The sequence below is a fragment of the Musa acuminata genome, chromosome BXJ1-7 (genome assembly GCF_036884655.1).
Source record: "Musa acuminata AAA Group cultivar baxijiao chromosome BXJ1-7, Cavendish_Baxijiao_AAA, whole genome shotgun sequence".
Classification (NCBI taxonomy): domain Eukaryota; kingdom Viridiplantae; phylum Streptophyta; class Magnoliopsida; order Zingiberales; family Musaceae; genus Musa; species Musa acuminata.
In genome coordinates this window covers 3799557-3826667 of record NC_088333.1, presented here as the reverse complement: position 1 = coordinate 3826667, position 27111 = coordinate 3799557, and the positions used below count along the sequence as shown (strand labels likewise).

General features: G+C 36.4%; 3 protein-coding genes across 6 annotated transcripts; 1 reads left to right on the top strand and 2 right to left on the bottom strand.

The window, feature by feature from the left end:
• Positions 1–1080: 1080 nt before the first annotated feature.
• On the bottom strand, positions 1081–5697 carry LOC135678304 (probable serine/threonine-protein kinase PBL17). The gene is made up of 6 exons (XM_065190928.1): positions 5457–5697; positions 4600–4919; positions 3780–3915; positions 2870–3006; positions 2470–2593; positions 1081–1893 (listed from the first exon to the last, which is right to left on the bottom strand). Exons 1-6 carry the CDS (start codon positions 5485–5487, stop codon positions 1370–1372), a joined length of 1272 nt encoding a protein of 423 aa, XP_065047000.1. The 5' UTR covers positions 5488–5697; the 3' UTR covers positions 1081–1369.
• A 1470-nt stretch (positions 5698–7167) lies between these two features.
• On the bottom strand, positions 7168–19287 carry LOC135678303 (protein STRUBBELIG-RECEPTOR FAMILY 5-like). Of its 2 annotated transcripts, none has more exons than XM_065190926.1 (16): positions 18966–19287; positions 18580–18712; positions 17544–17615; positions 17400–17465; positions 17036–17107; positions 16880–16951; positions 14988–15059; positions 14850–14915; positions 14101–14166; positions 13707–14008; positions 11521–11789; positions 9817–10088; positions 8650–8770; positions 8416–8552; positions 7980–8136; positions 7168–7717 (listed from the first exon to the last, which is right to left on the bottom strand). In XM_065190926.1, the coding sequence occupies exons 1-16, from the start codon at positions 19168–19170 to the stop codon at positions 7574–7576; spliced, it is 2226 nt and encodes a 741-aa protein (XP_065046998.1). In that variant the 5' UTR covers positions 19171–19287; the 3' UTR covers positions 7168–7573. The 2 variants fall into 2 exon arrangements, with proteins under 2 accessions (XP_065046998.1, XP_065046999.1); XM_065190927.1 differs by having other exon boundaries at positions 14898–14915.
• A 1369-nt stretch (positions 19288–20656) lies between these two features.
• Positions 20657–25233, top strand: LOC135678302 (serine/threonine-protein kinase STY13-like). 3 transcript variants are annotated; one of them, XM_065190925.1, is made up of 3 exons: positions 20657–20874; positions 21211–22209; positions 24681–25233. In XM_065190925.1, exons 2-3 carry the CDS (start codon positions 21299–21301, stop codon positions 25018–25020), a joined length of 1251 nt encoding a protein of 416 aa, XP_065046997.1. In that variant the 5' UTR covers positions 20657–20874; positions 21211–21298; the 3' UTR covers positions 25021–25233. The 3 variants fall into 3 exon arrangements, with proteins under 3 accessions (XP_065046997.1, XP_065046996.1, XP_065046995.1); XM_065190924.1 differs by having other exon boundaries at positions 20657–21047; XM_065190923.1 differs by having other exon boundaries at positions 20657–22209.
• The last annotated feature ends 1878 nt before the right edge of the window (positions 25234–27111 follow it).

Sequence of the window (27111 nt, the reverse complement as noted above, 5' to 3'; positions counted from 1 at the left end):
TATATAAAACATTTAACTCGAGATACCAAAAATAGTCATTTTAGCAAATACTTGATAGGTAATATAAATTATAAACATAGAATTCACACGCTCTAAACACTTAGCACGATAAAGGATCCAAGGTGATCCACCATAGTAAAAAATTTCTGAAAGTGCCCACATGACATTACTAAGGAACAAAGTAGTGAAACAACCATAGACACTACCCCAAAGGCCCATCTAACCATGTGCCACCCAGGTGGTTCTTGGGTGTTGTGTTGGCTAACACTCCGTACCACTTTGCAAAGCTAGAAAACCCTCAAAATGATTGTCTAAATGGTTTGTTTCTAAATAGTTTTGCCACTACATGACGACTATACACAATCTATGTTTACAAGACAGTAACAACCACAAAAACCAATCAAAATATGATTATCAAGCTTACAAATCCTCTACATATTATGTAAATAATAAATAAAACCAAAAGACATAAATATATATTGAGCATTATATCGAATATACTGTATTGTGTATGATATTATAAATCGATCAAAAAAATAAAAAATGAATAAATGATTGATAATTAAATCAAAGATGTTTTAGGCGTCTAACCAAAAAAAAATCTTGGGAAAAGCAATTTTTTTAAAAAAAAATTATATAAATTTTTTAAAGAGATTGTAATACAGTGTAAAAACATTATAGCCAAATTGCCCATAAGAAAAAGAAAATAATTCTGAAAATGAGGACACTCCCGACAAAAACCTTAAGAGATGACTTTTTTTTTAAGAATTCATCCTCTATATTTATATTTATAATTCCGTTGTTACTAAAAAAGATTTTATTTATATATTTATATAGTTGAGTTTAACCTAGAAGGAATACTCTCCATATCATATTTGATTAGGATGATCGTTCTGGCAAACAGAATATTCACCATATGCATCCCTAAGCATATTGGATTCAGATGCTTGACTGACCACACCGTCAGTTGCTCACATCACAGTATATGGTCAAAGAGACATGTATATCAAAGTAATTGTTACATCCTAAACCAATGAAGAGTTTAAGAGATTCATGGAATGATCCAAGTTGTCATTCGTATGAAGAAAAGAACAGACAAACCCACTGCAGTTTCAATTATGTCCCACAATTGAGGCCATATCTAACAGTTAAAACTTCTGGCAAATCCATTGGGAATGATATCAAGAAGCTAGCAAGAACACCAATTACAATCACCTCAGGATTTGGAGCAATGTCCATCTAACATTTTGTGTATGTGCTGAACAACAATCGACTTTGAAGAATAAACTCTATGGCATATGCACTTCAATCATGGGATGGTTATGCGGTTCTACTACTTCTTGATGTCGATTCTATGACTTGATGCTGGCTATGGCGAGGGACTGGATGCGTGAAAAACCATAGGCGTTTCACTTTTGCTCCTGCCATTTCCATGCTTTGTTCTTCTCCTGTCATGCATCTTTGATTTGTTTTCGGCTTCCTTCTTGGTTGAAGAGTTTTTTATAGTGTTATTGTCCACTTTTGGAGCCTCAAAGAGAATCAGAGAGTTTCCCCCACTCTGAAGCAGTGTGTCTTCCCTGCACTCAGGCAGCTCTTGGATGCTGTCGAGGGTCTCAACTACTTGGTTCATGGCGGGCCTCCCTTTCGGAGTCTGGCTGAGGCATCGATGCACCAATCCAGCCACCACCATGGCTGCTTTCCTCGAGTACTGCCCTTCCATTCTAGGATCTATTATCTTGAGTAGCTTCCTGGTGTGTGTCAAGAACGGGCGAGCCCAATCAACTAGGTTATGTTCTTCACTTGGTCTACTCTTGTCCATTGCCTTTTTCCCCACGAGCATCTCAAGGAGAACAACACCAAAACCATAGACATCGCTCCTTGCAGTTAAGTGACCTGTGATGAATCAAACTAGTGTATGATAGTGCTTGCCTCCAGATATACCGAAGAATAACTTTAGGAGGACAAAATACTAGTTGAATAAAGGACGTCATTACCGTGATATTCAAACATATATCACAGACTAAATTCAATTGGCACTGTTGATCACCATACAAAGCAAGACTCTGAAATAGTGTAATTTCAAAGAAAGGTAATGGTTCCTTCAGGGGAGGAAAACCAAAAATCAATCAATGTATCTCAGATTTGAATGTGCTATACAATTGAAAAACGTGAATTAACTAAACCCTGCCGGTGAAGGAGATAAAAATCAGAGTTCACATGATTAATTTCAGAAAACACTTCCTTCACCCATTTGGTCAAACACCCAATCAAATTTAGGCACAATTGATGGAATGGTCTTGGAAAGTAAATTTTAGCAAATCAAGAGATGAGTGGTTGACCAGGTGTTTGACTAAGTGGGTAAGGATGCATTTCTCATTAATTTTATGAGTTGGTCTTTTAAGCTACTTTTCATCAGAAATATCACAAATATGTTCTGTATAGCCTGCATTGTCCCTCTAGAAGACTTACCAGTCGTTACATACTCAGGAGCTGCATATCCTTCTGTACCCACGACTTGAGTGGAAACATGAGTTTCATCTCCCATGGGTCCCTCCTTTGCAAGGCCAAAGTCTGAAAGCTGAGCATTATAATCCTGCAAAACATGTAATAGTAGATAAAGGAAAGGAAACAGAATGACAGTCTGACTAGTCATCTGGTAACAAGTAAAACTACACAGCCAAATCTCTCACAAATATTCAGAATTCAGATTACTTGTTTTCTAATATTTTACCTTCGAGTAGTGAGCAAGAGACATCCATAATTCATAATGTTTATGAATACTCTATGGAATAATGACTACAACTCTTTAGGAACTAACAGCAAAGAAAGAATCTAAAGTAAAACTTATAACATAAAGGCTGGCACAAACCGCATCTAGTAAAATATTTGATGTCTTGAAGTCTCGATAAATTATGGGTCTTTCTGCTGCATGAAGAAAGGCAAGTCCTTTTGCAGCACCGAGGGCTATCTTTATCCGAGTAGGCCATGGCATTGTTACGCAAACCCCTGTTAAGAAAGCATTAACGAAACCAAAATACTTTAAAAGCACTCATACAAAACATAAAGATAGTGAAAAAGTAGTTGTTAATGTTATTTTCATTATCTATTATTTAATAATTGCTACTATGAAGACAAACAACCAGGAACTTACAGATAAGTGAAGACTCATAGCGAACAGCAGTTATCAATAAATCCTGGTATTTTATGTCTTTCATGCAAATTACTAGCTACCATGTATTGATTTTCTTTGAAGTGTAAAAAGGAAGATCATCGGGCATTCTGCACTGATAAATGTGTGTAGGATTATTTTCCAATGGACTTGATATTGGACATCTTCTAGTTTTGAAATTAATGCAGTGACAAACTGCTAATCATGTTGCATTTGATCCATGTGAGATAGGAATAGTCACATTTTTCCCTGAACTTGAGATTTGATATTGGTGCAGTGATAATCCTTAAGACTAATTCTTGGATTTCGAAGCATCTTCAGCAAAAGTAATAGGCAGAATGGATTTTCATTGTCAACATTTCTTTAACAGTTTCTAAAAGTTGAAAAAAAAAATCAGCAAATATTGTAGTAAAAAAATATATTTTGTAAAGTTCAAAAAGGCTATGATATGATAGCTGTTAACAAGCTTCCAGATTAGACTATAAATTAATTTTCGATAATGGAAATGAACTATACAAGATCCAGCTACTTATGATGGTTAGAAAATGAAATAAACACCAACTTATCATGCAAATAACCCTTCGTCTCACAAATTCTTTCCACCACTTACGTCGAAAAAGATGCCTTTCAAGATTGCCACGAGCCATATACTCATAAACCAGTAGTCTATGATCACCTTCACAGCAGTAACCAATAAGTTTAACAAGATTTGGATGACTTAATTGCCCAAGATAATTGACTTCTGCCTGAAGAACCAAAAGTCGCCCATTAGAAAAATATTCAATATAGAACAATCAAGCTTGATGAACACAAATTGGTCTCCAGAGTTATTTCTTCCATTCACTGCAATAGAGAAAGATACCTAAGATGTATATAAACCACCAATGTCAATTGCTCAGGATATGTGAATGAAGCACCAAGAGAAAAGTCATCTTACCAGTAATCAAGGTCTTCTTTATATATTGAAGCCCTATTTAGCAACTTCCTTTTTTCTCCTAGAATTTGTTCAGGTTCCAAATTTGTCACTGAAGCATTTCATGTTCCATTATTACACAGCTTCGAGTGAACCAACTTGTCAGAACATACTTAGGTATGACTACTTCTGATTACATGTCAAACACAGCCTTCAGGTATAACAATCGTTATTGGAAACTAAATACTTACAAGGAAGGATATAACATAAAATCATTACTCTTTACCTAGTCACTGTAATATTTTACTTAAGATTACCATCAGAACTTTCCATTTCTCTTTTTGTTCATGTAATTCTAAAATCTTAGGGTTGATCAAATCACTCTAACGACGTTGCACTTTTTTTTATTAAGACAATTTAAACAAAGTAGGGCAACAATTCCAATATCAATCTTCTAAACAAAGTGAAAATATTCATCAGTAAAATAGTTCAAAAAATATCACAACAAGGAAAATACCAGCCATTCCTTGTCCCCCTGAACACCTTCTGGATTCAACTTTTTCACAGCAACTTGGGTAGACTTGAAACCTGGCTTGATGTTCTCATCTAAAAAGCCTCTATATACAATTCCAAAACCCCCATTTCCAAGAATTTGATCTGGCCTAAAATTCTTGGTAGCTGCACTTAACTGGCTATATGTAAATGTGTTGACATTTCCATATCCAGCTACGACCCGCAAGTCTTCGACACCCTTGGGAGGTGGCAATAGGCTTACGCTATTCTGGCGACATGGATCTATTCGTCGATCAACTTGATGCGGTGAGCCAGCAGCTTTCTCTGTTCCAACAGGCAAAATTCAGAAGTGAAATCAGATTAAACCATATGCTAGAAACAGGCTTTCATTTAACAAAAGACAGTAACAATAATGCCATACCATATTCTCTTCATATTAACTTTCATTAATTTCATCTGCTAACAGTGTGATTGAACATCCAAGATTTTATGTTTCTGGTCATTGTGATAAATAAATCACATAGAAGATCTTGAACTGCAAAGGGGCTGAGAACCTTGCTAATCTGAAAAGTATGCATAATATGAAACTGGATATTCAAATTTGATGTGAAGATGTCAGCTAAAACTTTGACCGTTAATAGCCTTTATCATGTTAATGCCTTCTTGACACTCTTCTTTCTTTGAGTGGCAAAACTCATCCAAGAAACATATCAAAACACGTTTTTCTAGGAATCGAGTCAAACTGGAAGTATGCTGGATAGGTATTCAAAACACAGGTCACATTTATTTGTAACTACTAGGAAACAGCTCGAGATCGGTCGCCAAAGGCGAAACTTCGATGGAGAAGAGCCAGATACTCACTCTGTTCCTCCAGAGACAGGCAGCTACCCATTTTGACTCCGGAACGACCCTTCCGGCGAGTCTCCGCGGGTCAATCCGGATTCATGACCTATAACTGGAATCGTTGCGAACTGGCGGCTTTGAATCGAACAATCGCCCGAGAAACGGGGATACGATCAAAAGATCAAAATATCGAACTGGCTCCTCCTCCTCCTCTCGTCTCTGTCTCTGTCTCTCTCTCTCTCTCTCTCTCTCTCGTCTCTGGTCGGTCGAGGAAATAGCCGGCAAAATGGGTCCCGTTGCTGTCATTTTATTGGACAAATTTACGGAAATGCCACTGGATGGATAATAGAAAGAAGAAAATAATTTAGGGCCAATTCCCGGAAAAAAAAAGATTAACTTACTTTCCATATTTTGCACGGAGCGTTAAGTTTAAAAAATTTCGAAACAACACTTTTTTTTAATGATTATTTTTTTTCTATTTATCATCGCCCTCTATCGTACCTCCATCCTACTGATCGCCCTCGCTCCTCCTTCTCCACTTGTCAACCCTCATCCTAATCGACTACGATCCTCAAGTGAGGAAGGAGAAGTCATCCGACAATCCTTGTATTGATAATCATTGATGATAGAAGAGTCCGAAAAAAGAGAAGATGACAAATGATCTGATAGGGGATAACAGGGTCTGTGGAGGCGATCGCAACCCTCGTGTCCCCTCCGACCTCGTACAAGGGTTGTGGTCGATGAGAAAGGTTGCTAAGTAGACAAGAGTTATAGACAAAAAATTTTAAAAATATTAGGAGTAAAATAATTTTTTCACGTGGTAGAGGCGATCGGTAGGAACGTCAAATTTTCAAAATAAATGGCTTACTTAAAAAAAATGAGTCCAATAATTTATTCTCACCTAATATATTATTCATAAGCACAAATAGATTCTCGCGTAGACTTTATCTTTTGTTTTTTTCTTTCCTTTCTTTTAAGGTCAATTTCAAGGAGGAAATTTCAACTCGATACGACGTAGATTGTGCTGACTTTTCCTCGGTGATGGAAACCTGCCATGGAACTATCTGCAAGTCAAAAAAAGAAATGAGATTTTTGTAGGGATCACATGCCTCAAACATGCATATTTGCGGATTTCTTTTCTTTTAATCCCTATGCAGATGAGGTTGAAAAGTGTTGGATCAAATTCGGTCAGAGTTTAAGTGTGAAACCTTAAATGGGTTTGAAGAAAAGAAGATGAACTGAACTACATGTAACATCAACAAATTCAAAGTAACATTAACACCACTGATGCATCGACCACAAGCCTCGTTCGGCAAACTTGACCTTGCAACGCGTTTTCTCACTGGTAAGAATACAAACTGGGGGAACAGAATTATAATTAAATTGGATTAACACAAGAAAGTTATGTCGAAGCATTAGAAGATAAGCATACAATTAGCAGGAAATGCATTCAAACTCTATTGACAGATATTGCTTTTGTGCATCGGAAAAACAGAAATAAGATCATGTAATATTTATTTTCTATTTTGATGCAAATGCATGTAAACCCACAAATAGACCCTTAAAAAGGCTGCTACATTTTCAATAGTCCATCACTGACAAATAGTTCATCATGTTGTTGGTGGGGATCTTTTAAGAAGAATACCAGACCACATAAGTCTAATCTAGATTTTGAATAGTCCATCATGTACAACTGATGACTCATATTAACAACAATTACAGGAGTCATTATGACACAAGTTTGGTAAATGTTGTTTTCATCAACACTTGTCAAACTTGGATCAAGACTTTGCACAACAACAAATAATAATAATTATAGAATTAAAGCTTACACAGAAGGGGCTCACCGCCGTTCTCAGCGCCAATCACTCAGGAGCTGATCTTGTCATTAATAAACAAAATTTCCTAAATAATTGGAAAAAAAAAAAGAGATCAAGGCAATGCTAGCAGCTACTTATACCAGAAGTCCAATGAAACTGGAGTGGGAACTTTGCTATTCTCCTTGATCGTTAGAATGTAATTCGACTTTTTGCCTCAGAGGATGTGGTACATCAATCAACAGCGCAACTTACCAATTGGATGGAGTTGATTGCAATGCCCTCGGACCTGCTGACAAATTCATTTAAAAGCTTTTCTCAGTAGTATCCATGATTAGAATCATTGCTCCTGCGAGAGGTGCTCCGATCTCGGCCCATCCTCTTCCTGATACTAGTGCGCTGAACACAACGAACCAGTGATTGCACCACTTCTGACATTGCAGGCCGGAACTCAGGCTCCGGCTGTAATAGTTGAAAGAAACATAGAATCAAGTTAACGGCAAGTGCAGCTATAGCTTACGAGTATACAAACTACGTAGATATAACAATTTTAAGATGGATTTCACATCACCATCAACCCTCAACAAGAAAAGAAGGTTCCATAAGCAGAATGATGTCATACTTAAAATGTGTAGCACAATTTCTGCCCTATGCTTCTCAGGAATCTCAAGCGGTGCAGGCAAAATGGAATGGTATACCATGGAAGATTGAGAAAGCACTTTACCTGAATACAGAGAGAGATGACATCAGCAAATCGAGACAATGACTTTGGCGGATAGAGGCCACGGAGGGCCGGGTCCACCATCTGTGCCAACGCATCAATGTCATGAAGCTGTGATGCTGCCCAGCGAACCAATGACTGTTCAATTTTTGGCTTCGAACTGAAGAAATTAAAAAGAGCAATTAGACTACAAAACTACATGTAGTGCCCCTTTGAGCAAACAATATGAACAAAGATGTTTTGAGTTACAAGAGCATGCACTAGTAGTTCATAAGATTATTTCACTTCTATTTACATGATACACTACATGCATCGGCAAGAATGATGAGTGATAGTATCAGAATCTTATTCTCTCAGCTGTACATTTTGTCAGAAAACAAATCAATTTAGTTTAAAATTTTATGAAAAGACTACCAAAAATGCAGGAATCTCTAGTTACCTGTCATAGGGCTTACGACCTGTCAATAGCTCCAGCATGACAACTCCAAAGCTGTAGACATCACTCTTCATTGAATAGGCAGAAGGTTTTGTGCATTCAGGAGCATTGTATCCGGGGCCCAAGTTCTCACTTGTGTCCTGATGCAAAAAAGATGTGTAAGTCACTGACTCAGTATAGTGGTGTCAGATGTCATGCATTGTCCCTTGATATTTGCAAATGAACTTTAGTTGAAACCTCAAAGAAGATGACTAGACCACAGTCAGCCAAGCATGGGTTTAGCTCAGTATCAAGCAAAATGTTTGAAGACTTTATGTTTTTGTGAACCACAGATGGGGCACAGACCTCGTGCAAGTACCTGAACAAAAATTAATTATCAGATGAAATTGGGAAATATGTACAATTTGGTACGGATATACGAGCTACTGAAATACCTTACGATATCAATGGTTAATAACAAAATATGAAGATTAATCAAGCTAAAACTTAAACCACTTGGTTCAATTATTATGGACGAACATACTGGTCAAGCCACTGGATGACAACAAGGCCATCTAGCTTATGAGATCTCTCATAAAGAACGAACCAGGATAGGTACTTGAGTCTATGGCTTATGTTTTGATGCATTATCAAACCAAAAAGCTGTTAATCCTCCCTTCAAGTGTCTAGACAGAATGCATGATAATTATAAAGCACAACATGGTGGCAACCCATTAGTCAAGCACAGACAAGGTTATAAAAAATGCAAAAGGACACCTGATGAGTTCCATGTCAGAGCTGAAAAGCAGGGTTCTTACATTGACAGTTTTAACTTGATACTGACAATGCCAAATAAAAATATATATTAGTACAATTACTTTTTTTGATTTTGTATTTTATTAAAAGAATAAATATTTACAAAAGTAATTGTCCAAATAGTCATGTATGTCAAAAAGATCAATGTTTGCAGAGAAGCACGTCTTTAAGTAGATTTTCAATAGCAAGACTGCACAAAAAACACTCAATAATTCAACTAGTTTACAGTTGTAACTTAAGCATTTCATCCAGTTCTTTCTCCAAGTTTCGCTTTACTCAGGTTTGTTAGATTGTTATTCAGAAAAGCATATTCAACAGCTCAATGAGTGTGTCGAAAATCAAATAATAGAATCACAAAGGATGAGTTGGCAAAACATATTATGAGAAAATGAAACCACTTGATATATTAGTGTAGCCATAAATATAACCGGTTCTAAAGATAGTACCGTATTTTGTAATCTAAACTGTGTTTTCTAAATGATTGTGTTGAATTACTTTCAGAATCATTTATCGGAATGCAATATAACATTAGGTATCTAGTGGGGGAAAACAAGTGCTTGCTATGACTATCGTTTCCACTTAGATAGCATTTTAATGATAGATACTTACTCTATAGCACGGGCTGTCCCAAGAGCAATCCTCACTCTAGTGTCCCAGGTCAATGGTCTGCTATAATCATCCGATAAATGTAAAAATCCATGGAGAGAACCATTCTGTTGTAGTTCATATACTAGGAGTTGGTAGCCAGATGATGAGCAATAACCCAAAAGTTCAGCGATGTTTGAATGATGCAACCTGGAGATGCCAGAGACTATCTCCATAAAATCATAAGAACAGCTTCCTGATAAATTTAATGTCTCTATCTTCTTAACAGCCAAAACCTGAGAAAGGCAGAAAGCATCATAAATGATGAATATTTGAATCACACTCAGTCATAATAATAATAAATATTTCTGATGTAAAAAGGATAAAGCATAGGAAAGACATGAAATAGCATAATATCTCTAAAAAGCAACCATGTGATGTCTATTTATATTATATCATATGGACAAATCCAATTTTAATGTACCATCTCAATTAATCTGGGGGGTATTTGATCCGAAACTTGAAAACAACACAAGTAGATATTATTAAAAGTTTTTAATAGTCAGACTCAAACTAATAAAACATCACATTTTTGCTATTCCTACATAAGTATCACATTTAAATAACCCAATTCAGTTATTTTCCATGTCGAGACCTGAGTGTCAATTACATGTCAATTTGATAAGCCATGCTCCTCTTATAGGGAGGAATGCTCTCCCTTTACCTTTTCAACATGTAGAATAGGGATAATGCTCCTCTTATAGGGAGGAATACTCTCCTTTTACCTTTTCAACATGTAGAATATGGATAATATTTAAATCCATAAGTTACCTTCATCCTAAACCACCCGTCTGTATAACATACGGAAAAATTAATATATGTATATTCTGTCCATTGCTGTCAATGTGCACACAATGTACATGCACATAATGTTTACATATGTAGATGCACATATGTAATGTGTATACAAGGAGAGGAGCATGGTTTGCATCTCTAGAAGGATGTTCAGGCTATTTTATTTTTATTTTTTGCTTCCATGCAAATAATTTAAATTCATAAGTATAGACTCAATAAGTCAAGCATGACCCCATTTTGCCAGGTATGGTTTACCCATAAAGAAAGGTTGCCATGCTCATCTACTGTCTGAATTGAGCTATACTCTAAAAGTTCAAGCTAGACGCAAGCTTTAGCAATTGGTTTAAGCCAGCAAACTTATAAGATAAGATGAGCTATATTTCATATACACATCCTGAGCAATAAAACCAATTTCGATGAGCGGCTACTTCAAAAATGAGATCATGAAATCTATCAACTAGGGGAATCAGCTTTATATATAAAATGCAAATAACATATACATGAATACAACGACCTAGGACTTTTGAGATGCATTGCTTTTACAAAGTGAGCAGTAACAAGCATTAGTCCAGCCCATCTAGTAACAAATAATTTCTGATAAATCCAACACTAAGTAGCAAGACAAAAAGAAAATTGTTATTATTCATGTTATGATCATATGACATGAAAACGTGACATTGGTTGGCTGTCATTGGCTATGTGAAATCATGTTGCCAAAAACATAGCATGTTATTTTCATGACTTATCCATACATATGACTGAGACCGACTATCTTTGAACACCATGTACATGCTCAATGAAAAAAGATAGAAGAAAACAGATTATTTAGGATCATTTTCAAGTAAATTCAACATTTTCCAAATGTAATTGTACCTTCCCATCATTAAATTTTGCCTTGTATACACATCCGATGTTACCTTGCCCAAGAAGGTGGCTAGAGCTAAAGCTTCCGGTAGCAGCTTGCAAGTCAGCTAATGCATAAATAGTGAGACTAACGGGATCTGTGCTCCCTCTGGAATTAAGTTTATTTGCAAACTCATTATCATTGTATGTTTTTTGGGTTTCAGCTGCTGGTGGTTTAAGATCCATGGAAGATGTTTCTATAGCCTTTATGTCAATTGAAGAAGAAGAATCCTTAAGCCCTGCTAGTGACTCCAAAATTTATCATATTAAAAAAATTTATAATGACCAAGAAAAGGAAAATTTCCAACAAAAAAGTACAGAAGATTTGATTTAACAGATATGAGTTCCATTGCACCAAGATTCATTACTAAATCAAATTGCTGCACAGATTTCATTCTGAGAGGGAAAAAAATGAGTGTTATAGAACTAAACCAGAAACTGACTTTGGCAACAAGATCAAGTGTATTATGTACATATCATATGGTCATATGAACAAGGCCCATCATGTTATAACTCTGATCAGTAATTACTCTCTGATCATCCCTCAAATAAGTCCAACTAATTGTCTAGAATGGGTTTCGTCGCAACATAGTAGCAAATTGGACCTCATTAAATTTCAGATCCGAAGAATTTACTTCTGATTTGCTTTACAAAGAAAATAGTGAAGATAAACAGTTAATTTTATTAGTGCTAAACCAAAAAAACACTCTAATCAGCTTCTTATTGAAATATAGCAACTTTAACAATCACATCTCCAAACTTGATGAACAAATTGAATTCTGTCGGTCAAGTAATGTTCCTGAAATTGCTAGAGTAACAAAAGGACTTTAATGTTAAATATGTTGTCTTGTCTTAGTTTCTCACCATAAGGCAGCATCATGCATATTCAATTACCATTAGTAATAATATAAATTAACAATTGCCATACAATCGGTTTAAGCTTTCCTTTAAAACAACATACTTACAATATATAAGAGTTAGCTTGCTTCTAGCTTCAGAAATAAACCCATCTTCTATCAGTTATTTATGTTAAGGTGCCCACAACAACAAGTGTAAGGTCTCAAGTAGTTGGGGTTGGCTACAATGATGTTTTCCTGCCATGAAATCCATCAAGTTTATTTTTAATGTTTCTAATATATTTTTTTTCTTATGCTTTTCTCCACCTCTTCTTGCACCACAATTCTAAATTATTTCACCTGATCTAAGATATACCACTTTAAACATGTTCCCTCATTATAAGTTGCGACATTAATACCTTAATCATTTGAGAATGTTAAACAGTTTTTCTAACCTCACATCCATCTCAAGGAAACTAACTTCTATATGTTATATATTAACTTTCTCGTCCATAAAGCATCTATAATCTCACTACTGTCTTATAAAATTGACACATGATGGCCATACCACTACAGAGACCCCTCTTGATTTTAATCATCCTAGTTATCATATGCCACACTCAACAAGTCCCTGTCGACTTCCATACTATGTGGATCTTGTATATCCTATGGTTAACCCTCATGTAACCTGAACTGCAAGTGTCACTTTTAAACTCTAGTGAACTGTAAACATCATGATTGTATTGCTCTTGTAAAAGTTCACGTATCCCAAATACAGCCATTAATGCATTAGGAACTCCTAATAAATAGCAAATACTATATGCTTGATTTTCTTAGATCCCAAATAAAAGGTTCTCATTGGAGCTGTTGCCAGAATTCATATAACTGCCACTAGTGCCAGAACAATTCTTCCTGTGCCATCAATGATATGCATGCAATAAATAATTATGTATAACCCACTGAAAACAACTTCCACTTTTATCTCAGAAATAAATTATTTAAATTAAACATTATGAGTTAGAATTTGCACCACGTGGAAATGGTTTATATCAAATATCAATCAAGTCCATGCAAGAGTATAAGGTCATCAGACAAAGGAATGTGAGGCTTCGTACACAAGAGCGACATCAGTCAGCTGTCAGACTCAAATCAGATCGTAAATCAGATAAGATTCACATTTGATCTGAATTTTGTGAAATGAAGCTAAGAATCAGATACACAAGTATATAATTTCTGCAACTGCAACCAGAACTCATAAGAGCAACTGCACAACAAAATTATGTTAAGATTCTGAATGATTAACATGATGAAAGAAAATACCTGTAAACTTATTGTCTGCTAGAGGACTAAATGATCTGTTATGGCTGAGTCGTTCGTCAGTATAATGAGATGAACCTGAAGATCTTCGCTTAACCAAAGCCAATAAAATAAGGGCCACAACTAACACAGCTATCAGTATCACAGCAATGACTGCACCTTTCAGGTCTGAATGTTGTTTTCCTTTTTTAACTTTGTTATGTTTGGCATCTTTAATTGAGCTTTTGTGGCTTTTGCCATTATTATCTCTAGCTGTAACCATACCTGGAGGTGGTTTTCCAGTTGACCAAGAATTTCCTCCAACCCTTAAGAAAATAACCAACAGAAAATACTCAACAAAGCAGAAAATCCACAAAAACCAAAAAAGCAACCAAAAAAGAAGCATAATCCTACTCACTTAAGATTATTTATACTTTTCAATTTGTTGGGAATCCATCCGGTGAACTGATTGTTCTGAACATTCCTAGTGGCATAACAACAAAACCTCATTAAAGATTGATTGAATAATTGGCAAGTTAGCTGACTTACAAGAAGCAAGCAATTGTTAAATTGTTTAATGTGTTGAGCATAATTAATTCAGCAGTAAAATATGAAAACAGATACTGACAAATGGGATGTCATATATCGGCAAAAACACAACAATTTTAACAATTTTGCCTTCTATTTTGAGCTGTAAAGAGTTGAATGTCTCTTGTGCAATTAAGTTTCTCTTCTCTATCTGAGACCCTTCCCATGTAAGTGCATAATATTTCTGCAAGTGCATAATCCTGGAATCCTTATAATTCTTGTATAGTCAAAATATGTCACTTTTTTTACTTTCTGTTGCTTAAGTACATTTTTAAGCATAATTTATATAACCTTCCATTTTAAGAAACTAAAAGATTTTACTGAATTGTTATAACAAGATAAATTGAAACTAAAAGCATGTCACCATGTACTTGAACTAAAATTCTCTAAAATTTACATAAGTACTTGCTATCATGGCAACCAATCACATATCAAATTGAAAAAGGTAAGCACCATTAGCATCTGCAGAACTTTTTCCAACGAAACTGAATTACATATGGTATTGCAAACTTCACATCCAATTTTCAAGCAGATGAAAGGGGCATATACATCATAACCTGATTATTAAGCAATACATACAGGTTTTCTAAAGATAGAGTGGCAAGAACATCAACTGAACCACTTAACTGATTGTTCTGCAAATTCCTGTAATTCAAATGCTTATTAGTTTAGAACGAACTCACAAAGATAGATTGAAGGAACAATTGAGTTGCTTACAAAGTTTTGAGACTCGAGAGAGATCCAAAGCTATTAGGCAGGTTACCTGAGAAGCGGTTGAATGAGAGATCCCTGATGTCATAACTCGAACTTAGTAATAATAAAATATGGCCATATGCACAAAGCTCATACATGAGAACAAGAGTATTACACAGAAACATAATTGTTAAGTCCTAAATACAAACAACATCTGTGACCAATGATGCTAGAACAGAAAATGCTATCAGATAAGTGAAAACCAAGCTATGACAACACCTGCAAGATCACCATGGTTTATTTGAAAGATCACCCAACTAGCTCAAGTAGATTATCACATAAATACAGAGGAAAAATATATTCTAATGTATAGTGAATCCAACGATGAATGGTACTTGTAATTCCATTCTGACATCATCTATTGAACAGTACATAACAGGTGTATACTTGTTTTTAATCATTCAAACAACAACAAGCAGATAAACCACTACATCTAATCAAGATATTGATATTATTGCAGCAGAATAAAATCCAGCGCTATCTTTAAGCATCATAAAATATATATTATAATGTTCATAAGTTTTCAGATAGGGCTACCAAGTCATTTTTTATGAATCATCTACCACCAATCTAACATTGTGATCATGCACCATTATACTGATCTTCATGGTAGTCAAACATGATATCTATAATACATAAAACTGGACAATGTTAGAAGGAACTTGAATAAGGTTCACTTGCGAGGTTCATCTGATCCATAATGGCTGCATCACTGGAATCCACCTTAGAGATATGCATGACTGGCATCATCATTGTAGATACTTTCTAGTGCTGGAATAATTGTTCTACGTTTCTATGGCACCCCAACAAACGCAAAATCTATAATTGTTTAGACATCTATGGAGCCCTAATAGTTCCAAATAATAGTATATTTGACTAGATGAGCATACTATTAGTAAATCTCAGTTAAGCATTCTGGCTCAAATGGTCCAAACATGTCTAATATAATTTCTTGGGTCAATGAAGGAGCTTACTTGCCTATTCAGGATAAACTTCCCTAGTGAATGTTATTTGTTAATGATATTATTTTGATTAATGAAATTAGTTGAGATTAATTCTGAACTTAAGTATTGGAGACAAATGCTAGAAAGGGTCTGTTTAATTTCAAAAAAATAGTTTTCTGCCTTTCATCCCATCTTTATCTTTATTTTTCAATTCATTTATGGCAAAACATATTTATATATTATAAATCAAAATATTTCTTTCTTCTTTCTTTTTTGTCTCTTCTGCAATTTGTAGTGGTGGTGGTGTCAATGGTAGCAGGGATGATGATGGTGGTGGTAGGAGCAGAGCTATTGAAGGTGGAGAGTGAGGCTATTTGTAGAGGTAGTGTTGTAATGATAACGAAGGTGTGGTGGTGATGGTGGCGGCAACAATGGTGGTAATTTTGGTGAAAGCAGCGACACCAATAGCAAAATTGGTAGCAGCAATAATGAAGGAGGCATTGGTGGTTGGCCATAAAGTAGTGGTAAGTGGTAAGGATGGACTGTAAGTAAAGCACGGGTGGTTAGGTATGGCAAAGTATTCAATCTGCATCCATCAACACTAGAACACACGACTCAGATCCAGTTTTGTAAGTATCCATCAACACTTGTGTTCTAGTGTAATTATACACTAGAACACAAGTTGATTAATACTGTCAATAGATAAGTCAATCACTTGATGCCTCAACAATATAACTTCTTCAACGTGATAAAATATACTAATGAAGATCACTAAAACAAATGTCTTGTTTCAGGAAAAGAATCTTGTCAGGTAGTAAGTCATTGGCAACATAGTAGCAAACTAACTTCTTTGTATCACAGAAATAGGATAGATTGTGCTACTATGTACTAATCAAGCAGTAAATGTCTTACAGCAGTGAGAGACTAGAAAGCTCTCCAAACATATCAGTCAACTGTCCACTGAGCTGATTACTGGCAAGATTCCTGCACCTCCCCATCAAATGAACTAATCAGTAAAGCCCATCGAGTCAAATGGGAGCATATGCAATGAAATTCAAATTTTCTTACAAATACTTAAGATGATTCATTTGAGAAACTGAATAAGGAATCCCTCCAGTAAGTGCATTTCCAGCAAGATTTCTGCATACATAAAAAGATGCCAAGATGAATAAATAATTTATATCCAACTAATATGTAAGAAATGTAACCATACAAAGCATTGAAATCTCATTTATACATTAGCCTTCTTATAATGTTCAAAAGAATAATTAAATATAATTACAACTACATGGGTATTCCAAACTGATTTATTGTAGATAACTTCGCGTTTCACTAAACCTTTTATGTTCCTGTAAAATGCATTGGAGATTACAGTAATCACTGGCTAGAAAAATAATTTGATCAACATGCAATGTTTTGAGGTGTGACTTACAAATGAGTGGTGTTAGGAGGAAGTTGGTAAGGTAAATCACCATTAAGATTGTTCTTGCTCAAGTCACTGTACAAAGACAAGGAAAAAAAAGGGTACTAAGTTGCAACATCAATATGCCTAAACAAATAAGAAATTGGTTCTTACAAATAAGTTACTGAAATCAAGCTAGAGAGTTGGTAACCCATTGTACCAGTCAATTGAAGACCTGAGAGTGTGCTGGTTGACAAAAAGAAGAAAACACACAATTATGTGACTTCTGAAAATAATGACAAAATATAAAATATCTTTCATAAGTTTCCAATTAAATATTATTAGAAAATAAAAGCATGATAGGCACACTTGTGAAATGAACCTGAATGGTTGATATAATATAATATTAAAACATATATACTTTTAGTATTGAATAAACAGTATTTGTATCTGTTTCAAATCACTACCTTCCTCCTTAAGAACTTTCCAAGTGAGTTTGTTCTTAAATGTTAAGCTACATAAGTAAAAGGCATAATCCAGAAACCTTCCTTTCTACACAGTATAAGTTATTAATTCTTAACACTGAAAGTAGCTGCCTGGAAAAGTCTAACATTGATGGTGTTTTACATTTTCTAGCAATGCTCTAAAAGCTGCAACACCAAACAAGCAGTCAACAAAACCACAGATATGCTTATGCAGCTTATATCATATGTTCATCATGACCAAGTGATGTATGTATTCTTGCAACTAAACTTTATACAATTTATACATCCACATCCTGCTCCGCCATGACCACAACTCTGCTTGGATTCATGCCGGTAGTTGCAGTCAAACTAGATATTTATCCTACAAATGTGATCATTTGATGACTTACATCAGTGAAAGTATCAAGAAGTTAATTAAGTTTAAGTAATTGGTATAATATTTAACATGGCATATCAATTATATGGCAGATGCTGAAGGAAAAAATTGGTCTATATGGAAACATAATCTGCATATGCAAAAACATACTCCATGTAGACTGCAAACCTAGATGCATAATACCACATATAGCTTACTCATAGGCCTCATCTGCAGTGGTTCACATAGCCGTATCAGCATCTACGGCCACATCAAATGCAATTTAGAATAATGCTGGATGGTACGATGATGATGATGACTGAATTACACCGACCGAAGGTAGGAATCCAAGAAAACAAAACAGTCCTACATTTTTGTTACGGATGAGCCAGAGCACTTGATGCCTTTCCAATTGTTGCCACAGGGGTCACCACCGCTGGAACTCCAACCAGTCAGCTGAGAGGGGGAATTTAAGCTGCTATACATAACATTTAAGGCAGAGACTGCAATAAACATATAAAAACATTACTGCAAAAGAGATGAAAAGAAAAGACACCCTAAAATCGGATAGTTCTACGATCGACATATTCTAAAGAAGCCATCCCATGTAAGGATATTGAATGAGACACATCGAAACAATTTTCCGAGTCTTTCAGACTCGCTCGAACATTTCATCAAAAGCCTTGTTGGAAAAAGTACATCGATTAGCCACTATCAATAGAGAACGGAAAACGGAAAGCTCGACATATCGGTTACCATCGGCCTGGTCGGTGTTGCCGCGGACAAGATCGGAGAGCCGCAGAAACAGCAAGAGAGGCAGCACTCGTGGGAAATATCGAGCCATCTCGGAAGGCACGGATCTAGGGCTTGGACGATCCTTCCATGGAGACGAGGAGTGAAGGGGGTGAGCGGACGGGAGCCGAGGGTGCCGATGCCGCGAGAGGCTTCCTCTGGGATACATTCGCGCCTCCTATGATTACGGTCTCGAGGAGCGGGTCGAATGAGGAGGAGGTAGTGCTGGTGCTGGTGCTGGTGGGGATCGCCATTGGAGGTGGTGGAGCGGAGCCGCGAGAGTGGCGGAGAGCCTCCGGCCTCGCTATGACTACAGCCGTTCGCCTCGGCAGTGGTTTTTAGTGTTGGGACATTTCCAATATTATGAGTATTGACGTTTCTACCCTCTCAAATTTGAAATGTGTATTATTTATCTTAATGATATTGACCCCAATTAAGTCTTTTCAAAAAGACTACAACTGACATAGAAATCAATTTATGGTAGTTGCAATATTGTTTAATAGACTTAGTTTTGATAGAGCTATTACTATAATAAATAATATAAATTTTATTTATGAGGAATTAAATCCATTTATAACACAGTAATAATCAATCCAAATCCAATGGTCTAAAGGTGTAACCAAGTATTACGCTCATTTTCTTGAACATCTTAGAAACTATGGAAAATAAGTGAGCCTTTCGATATTAGGAGAAACCAAAAAAATAAATATATTCATAGGAAAAAAAATAAGATCGAATGTTGCCCAAAAAAATTACTAGATATATATTTTTTTAAAATTAATCAAAAAATAAAATAATTAGGGATAAAAAAATATATTAACAATCAATTATCATCCGATATGTAAGTGTCATATGAAAATTAACATGGAATAAGAGGGATTTTGGTCACCCTCTGGTGGATAAAAGTCTAAGATAAATCATTAAGAATGAGATGCTGAAGTAGTTACAAGTTGTCTCTTCACTTGATATAAAATATAATCTTCATGCTTTGTTAAAGGATTCTTAAAATAAAAAAACATATTTGTTAAGTCTTTCGTGACTAATTTGAACATGAAGAAACAGATCGAAAAAGTCTTAATATATACAGCACATCAAAATTACCTCGACATCACCCGGAGGTCATCTCGAAGCCACTTCAAAATCACCCTAAATATATTTCTTATAATAGTTTTAGGGATACATACAAAGAAAACATGCTAAAATTTTTCCTTCTTCTTCTGTTTCCTCTCCTCCTCTTCCCCTTCCATCATACATCAGATTTACGTGGCTTAAGTCGTGACTAAATCGGCTGCAGTAAGCGATGCTAATAAATTAAACTGACGTGGGCAATCCACAATGCTGACAGGTAACAGTATCTTAGCCACGATGCGTCCATGCAATGTACAATATATATATATATATATATATATATATGTTTTTATTTTTTTTGAACTTGTAATTTCCACCTGCAAGCACAGGTATTAAAGTATTTATAATCGCGACTAATTCTGTATAATGAGGAAATATGGATTAAGGAAAGCATCTCTTACCAGGCTGGCTGGCGTTTTGATCATCTCGTTGTGTCGCGAGGGCACATTTAACACGCGTTTAACAATACTTAAACGTGCACTATAAAAAAGCCACCTCGGAAAAAGATTAATAAGTCGTGATCGAGAGAGAGAGAGAAACAAACGACTTCCTCTGTCCGCTTCTGGTCGTCGTTGTGTCCCTCTCCGGTAATCCCAAAAGAGGGTGAAAGGTGTTCGCCTCCTCGCCGTTCCTCCTCTTTTCTTCCCCCGATTTCTCCCTTCCGACATCCCTGTCCTGGATTCCTCTTGGTTGCTTTTTCTGCTTCTTCTTCTTCTTCTCTCGGGAGAAAACCCTCTCGATCGAGGTAAGTCTCGTCTAAATCAGTGGTCTCTCGACCCAGATCAGTTGGTTTTTGTGAGTCGTGGAATTCTCTGCTCACTTCTCCTTTAAATGCTCGCTGCTTTTCTGTGATTTTGTTTCCATCTTCCTTGTGGAGTTTCTCCTTGGAGTTTGGTCAAGATATAGTGACTTCGAGAGGTAATCAACTTAGTTCAGATCGGTTATTCTCGAAAGGAATGGAGAAATAGTGTTTGATTCTTGTGAATTTTATCTCTCTTCGGTGCTATATGTTTGGATTGCGAGATTTTGGATATGAAATAAGGTGAAAACCGTCCTCTTACAAGGACTGGTTTCATTTTAGGTTCTTGGGATTTGCATTGAAGCTTGAATGCTGAGGTTCGCGTAAAAATTGGGGCTTGGCTCATCGGAGGGTTTTTGTTGGATTGGAGATGTTGGAAGGACCTAGATTTCCTGGAATCATGGGTAGCGGTGTAGGGATCGACAACGGGAACAGCTTCTATTATATGGCGTACTACCGGAAGCTCGGGGAGGGCTCCAACATGTCGATTGATAGCATCAACAGCATCCAGACCAGCGTCGATGGCGGGTCCATTGCCATGTCAAGGGACGCCAGTAGCGTTGGGTCGAGTGACTCACGTACTGGCATCCTCAACCACCCTGGGCTCCGCCAGATTGCGATCCCGAATTACTCGGTCGACCACAGTGTCCTGCGACCTGGCAGGGTTAACCCTGGGCTGGCTGCTGATGCATTGGTGCATGCCCTGATGGATATTGGACACCCTACGGAGACTCTACAAGGTTACGAGGAGTGGACCATCGATCTTAACAAGCTCAATATGGGTCTGCCCTTTGCTCAAGGGGCCTTCGGGAAGCTCTACAAGGGTACCTACAATGGAGAAGATGTCGCTATTAAACTGCTTGAGAGACCTGAGAATGACCCAGAGAGAACACAGTTGATGGAGCAGCAGTTTGTGCAGGAGGTTATGATGTTAGCTACTCTGAAGCACCCAAATATTGTGAGGTTGATTGGAGCATGTAGGAAGCCTGTTGTGTGGTGCATTGTTACTGAGTATGCTAAGGGTGGTTCCGTGAGGCAGTTCTTGATGAAGAGGCAGAATAGGTCAGTACCACTAAGACTGGCAGTAAGACAGGCTCTTGACATTGCAAGAGGGATGGCCTATGTGCATGGGCTAGGTTTTATACACAGGGATCTAAAATCAGATAATCTTCTGATATTCACAGACAAATCAATAAAGATTGCTGATTTTGGAGTGGCTCGTATCGAGGTGAAAACTGAAGGGATGACGCCCGAGACTGGAACATACCGTTGGATGGCTCCGTAAGTGAATAATTTTACTTTCTTTTTGTATCATTACAAAAATTTCTTGAGAAGTATTTGCTGCAAATTATGTTCTAGTTCTGCTTGACCTTGCACCATAGATTTGGTATATGATTTATTAAAATTTCTTCTATGATATTTGCATGGAATGCTAAGATTTTGTAGTTCCTTCAATATCTTTTATATAATTGTTATTCTTGCTAATAAGATCTACAAATATTTGCAAGCTTTTATCTTTACCTTTATATTGTTGGAACTTAGACATTTTTTGCAAAATGTTGAGGATGACAATTGAGGTAGTCTGCCATTTGGTGTTTTTGGTAATAACCTTTTGAGAAAGCTGACAAGAAAATTCGGAGAAGTTGATAAAAAGGATATATCTGTTCCAGTTTATCATGGCACCTAACATACAGTAGGTTTCCAATTATGTTTGATTAAGGACAACCCAAAAGTCTCTTATCATTAATTATTTTTATTTGTTCAATATTGATGTCAAGTTTTGCTCTTTGTACTCATATCTTCCTTCTCTAGAGCATCTTATCAACAAATGAGAAGAATGCTAGGAAGAAATTTTTTGCCTCCTGAAAATGCAAGAAAGAAAGCCAATTTATTCATTTATTTTGAAATAATTTAAGCGTACAGGTCATGATTTCATGTCCTAACATTATGTGAATGGTGTTCAAGTATTTGATGCATGTGTATGTACTTGGTATCAAGCTCCTTATTTGAGAATGACTGAGCAGAAATTTGGTATTGACTAGCAGCATCAGTGCATTTTGTTCTGTTATTGTTTTCATGCCTCTTTTGGGGCAAGCTTATTTAAATAGCCCTATCTGGCAATAAAAATCACCTTGGATTCTTTTGGCAAAATCTTGACTATAGGAGAAGTTTTGTTATGAATGAACTTGTTTATCAAATATTTCATGATACTTTAGCTATATGGCATCATCTTAATTCTTATTCGAATCTTGTTGGTCCAAGAAGTCCCATAATATTTCAGATATAGCTGCATATGCTTCCAAAGACTACTGTATATGGGAAATGGTATTTTTGGTGGAAAGGGTCTTTAAGAAAATTTCTGCGGCTACTTTTCCTGTATCATGAGCTTTTCATGTTGATTTTTTTCTAATTGTGGTTTTCCCACTTAAGGTCATAAATAGTTATTAGGAGTCTAGTGGATTTCTGCAGGTTTAGATTTTCCATAGAATTTGGCTTTACCATTGAGAAAACTTTCTCAATGGTGAAACTGTGCTGGTGTTTGCTACACGTATTTCTCTCATCTTATCAACAACTGGTCTTCACTTTTGAATCTAGTTAGATGTCCCATCGAATCCCTTTTATTATGCAGTATACATTGTGCCATAGAGGAAGCAGCAGGGCCACTGTTTCTGGCATCTTGTCCTTGGGTAAAATTAGGCATGTGCTTGGAATATGCCTATGATGTTGCACTGCATGCAGTCCTTATCATGCAAAGATTCCAGGAATAGTTTGACACATGGGGTGTCAAGGGGCAACTAAATCCATGCACTCTAGTGTACATGATCGTAGTGTTTATAATTAGATGAAAATAGAGTATCTAATTTTGCCATCTGAAAACACAATGCATTTACAAATCGCTAGCCCCTTTATACTGTATACACAACTAATGTAGTTGGGACATCATGGCTTTGTTGTTGTTATAAGCACATATTTGTTATAAGCACTAATATTTATTACTGAAAAACTGTCTCCCACAAGATAACTGAGCAAAGAATTCAACTCCAAACTATTCTATTATGTATACTACTAGTTAAAAAAGATACTTATGGAACCTTTCTGGTTTTGTTGTTTTAATTCTCCATCTCAATTATTCAATCCAGCTAATGCTTGGTAGTTGTCTTCTGCATCAGTGCTTATTGCGTAGCCATTTCTAGTGCAGTCTATTCCATCTCATTCCTTTGCAGCCTCATTGTCTTGTCAGTTTGAGAAATCTTAGTTCTTTATGATGCAAATACTAATGCAGTGACATGACATTTTGATCATGGGATTTTGTTCAGATAATGCAGTGTTATTTATTAGTCTGTCTGATTTTTGACATTAAAGCTTCACTGGATATGTGGAAGCTTCCGGCTGGATTTCCCAAAAGCAGTTTATTAAGAAAATGAGGCTTTACTGGTATATCATAAATTATGAAAAGGCTTATTTTTTGTCGGTGGAACATATTTCAATTAAAACATATTTTGTAGTACAGGCTCCAGTAAGCTTACTGTCTGTTATACATACAATATTAAGGAGTTTTGCAGGCCTTGCACCTGCTGTTCATTGACATGTAGGTACACAAACTGATTTTGGAAAGCAACTCTGACCTATCAACGGCTGAATCTGAACTTCATTCTCTGTTTTCTTCTTTAATACCAAGTTTAGTCACTGTTTTTCTTTTACATTGCTGATTTCCATTTTGATGCTTAATTGGAGTAAGGTCTTGTATGCAGGGAGATGATCCAACATAGACCCTACGATCAGAAAGTTGATGTTTATAGCTTTGGCATCGTATTGTGGGAGCTTATAACCGGCATGCTTCCCTTCCAGAACATGTCAGCCGTCCAGGCTGCATTTGCTGTTGTAAATAAGGGTGTTCGGCCGACCATACCACACGATTGCCCTCTGGCCCTTGGCGAGATAATGACTCGCTGCTGGGACGCGAACCCTGATGTGCGTCCTCCCTTCCCCGAGGTGGTCAGGATGCTGGAGATTGCAGAGATGGAGATCATATGCACTGTCCGCAAAGCTCGCTTTAGATGTTGCATATCTGAACCAATGGCCACGGATTGAAACTGGAAGAAAAAAAGGGCAACCCATTGTATAATTTATGATGTTACAGGACTGGTTGTTGAAGTAGAAAAAAATTGTTCTGTATTTGAATTTTATTTGTCTTACCTTTGAAGAAAAGGCTTACCATTTTGGTAAATCTATTTTTTTCTTTTGCTGTCAGCTGTGTTGTGTAAGTTCCATAGCTTCCATGTGAAACAAAGAGTCTCTTTACAAGATGCAGTCTTGTATTTTGTTTATATAGCTAAAAAATTGTCAGCTTGTTTTCTAAACTTCTATCCAGTATCAACAGTTTCACAAGAGTGCCATGGCACAAGATCTCAAAGACAGTATAATCTGAGCAGACCACTTGGGACATTTGAAGGGTGTGATGAATGACATAGAATTCACTCACTTTATTAGACTGGGATCAACCCACTTTTCAGTTTTTTCTATTCTTTTTTATGAATTAAAAGCTTCTGATTTATTGTAAAAAAGATCTTTTTTCCTTAATCTTTAGTATTTCTCTCCTCCTAAAGAATGAAATATGAGATGAGGCTGACGATATCATAGAGCTTTCTTTGTCCTAATGCACGCATCGTCCTTACTGCAGGCTGCTCGTGTGTCATCATAACATAATAGAAGTGATGTTGATTTTTAACAGCATGTTTCCTTTGTGACCAAACGCGATCTCCTCAAGCTATCGATTTATGGACATCATGCCAGTTTTGAGAGTAAGGTTGTATCTCTTGCTGGGTTTGATGTCACGTAAGTTCAATCTTTCTCTTTCTCTTTCTCTTCCATGATGTGACGGCTGATCTCTTCACAATAATTAGGTTTAATAGGGTAAGTTTGAAGTGATTCGAGCCGATCATCAGCAAGAAGTCGTGTTTTTGTGGTTGGTAGATGATTGAGACCTATCACTACATTCTGATAGGAACTCTCTTTTACTTTATGATCGAAATGATCATGACCATTTTAAAACCATTGACAAGCACTGCCCTGCAGGAGGATTGAGTTCATCTCAAGGAATGAATGAAAAGAATTGAGCGTCGACATTGCCCAACAACGACACTATGACAGATTGATCGTGCAATTGCCTCTTCCTGATCTGATGTGCAGCAATTTCATCTTTCAGAAATGTACAACTGACCTAAGGATGGTGAAGTGCGTGTAAACAATGTGCTAAAAATCACACTGCTTTTGGATTCATCTCCACAAATGTGATGTACTGCCACAGCAAACCAGAGGTCGTCATCCTTCAATTTACTGCTGCAGTCTGTCCATTAACAACGATTGACAGCAACAAGAATGACTGCAAGCCATTCCATTCGATTCTACAGCGTTAAAAGCTTTCATAATATTAGATGAAATCTCATTGTCAGCTTGTTTGGACATGCATGGAACGACTGTTTCTTTCCTGGAGGAAAGGAGGACCATTGCTCATCATAATCTCTCAAGTTTACCCATTCACATCCACTCAATCCATCATGCATGATTTAGTGATTCAACCAACAAGTAGTTAAAAAGATTAACGACTTTGATCGACAAAGAATGTATCGTTTTTATAATCGTAATTGTGATTGTTTTAGCTTTGTTTTAAGCCATCAGTAAGTATATAAACAGATCTCTCATCATCAGTCAGTTCTTACAAATGTATGAAGTAGAAGATAGATGACAACATTAATTGCTCTTCTACTTCTCTTCATTCTTGAAGGACACTTAGAGAAACTGAACTCCTTGGAATTAATGAGATATTTCTCTTTTCAATGCTGAGATCTTCTAAGAAGAATTGATTGGGGGATACATGACTTCAGAGCTATCTATTAGGTCCTTCACCCTTCTCCAAAAGATCTGTCACAACAACATCCCAGATCTCATTATATCTGTTCTAGAGTTGATAAAGGTTGCACCAACAAATATGCTAATATCTGGCAAAGATATTCCAATTGCAATAATGCTAAACCCACCATTTTTCCATCAATTTATCATCCACTCAAAACATATGGTTAATCTTTCACTTTCACTTTCATCTTCATTGTCTGTCAGCATGTCCAGTTTCTGCTTTTTCATCAGTTGATGATCATTAATCTATGCGTGTAATAGCCAAAAGTA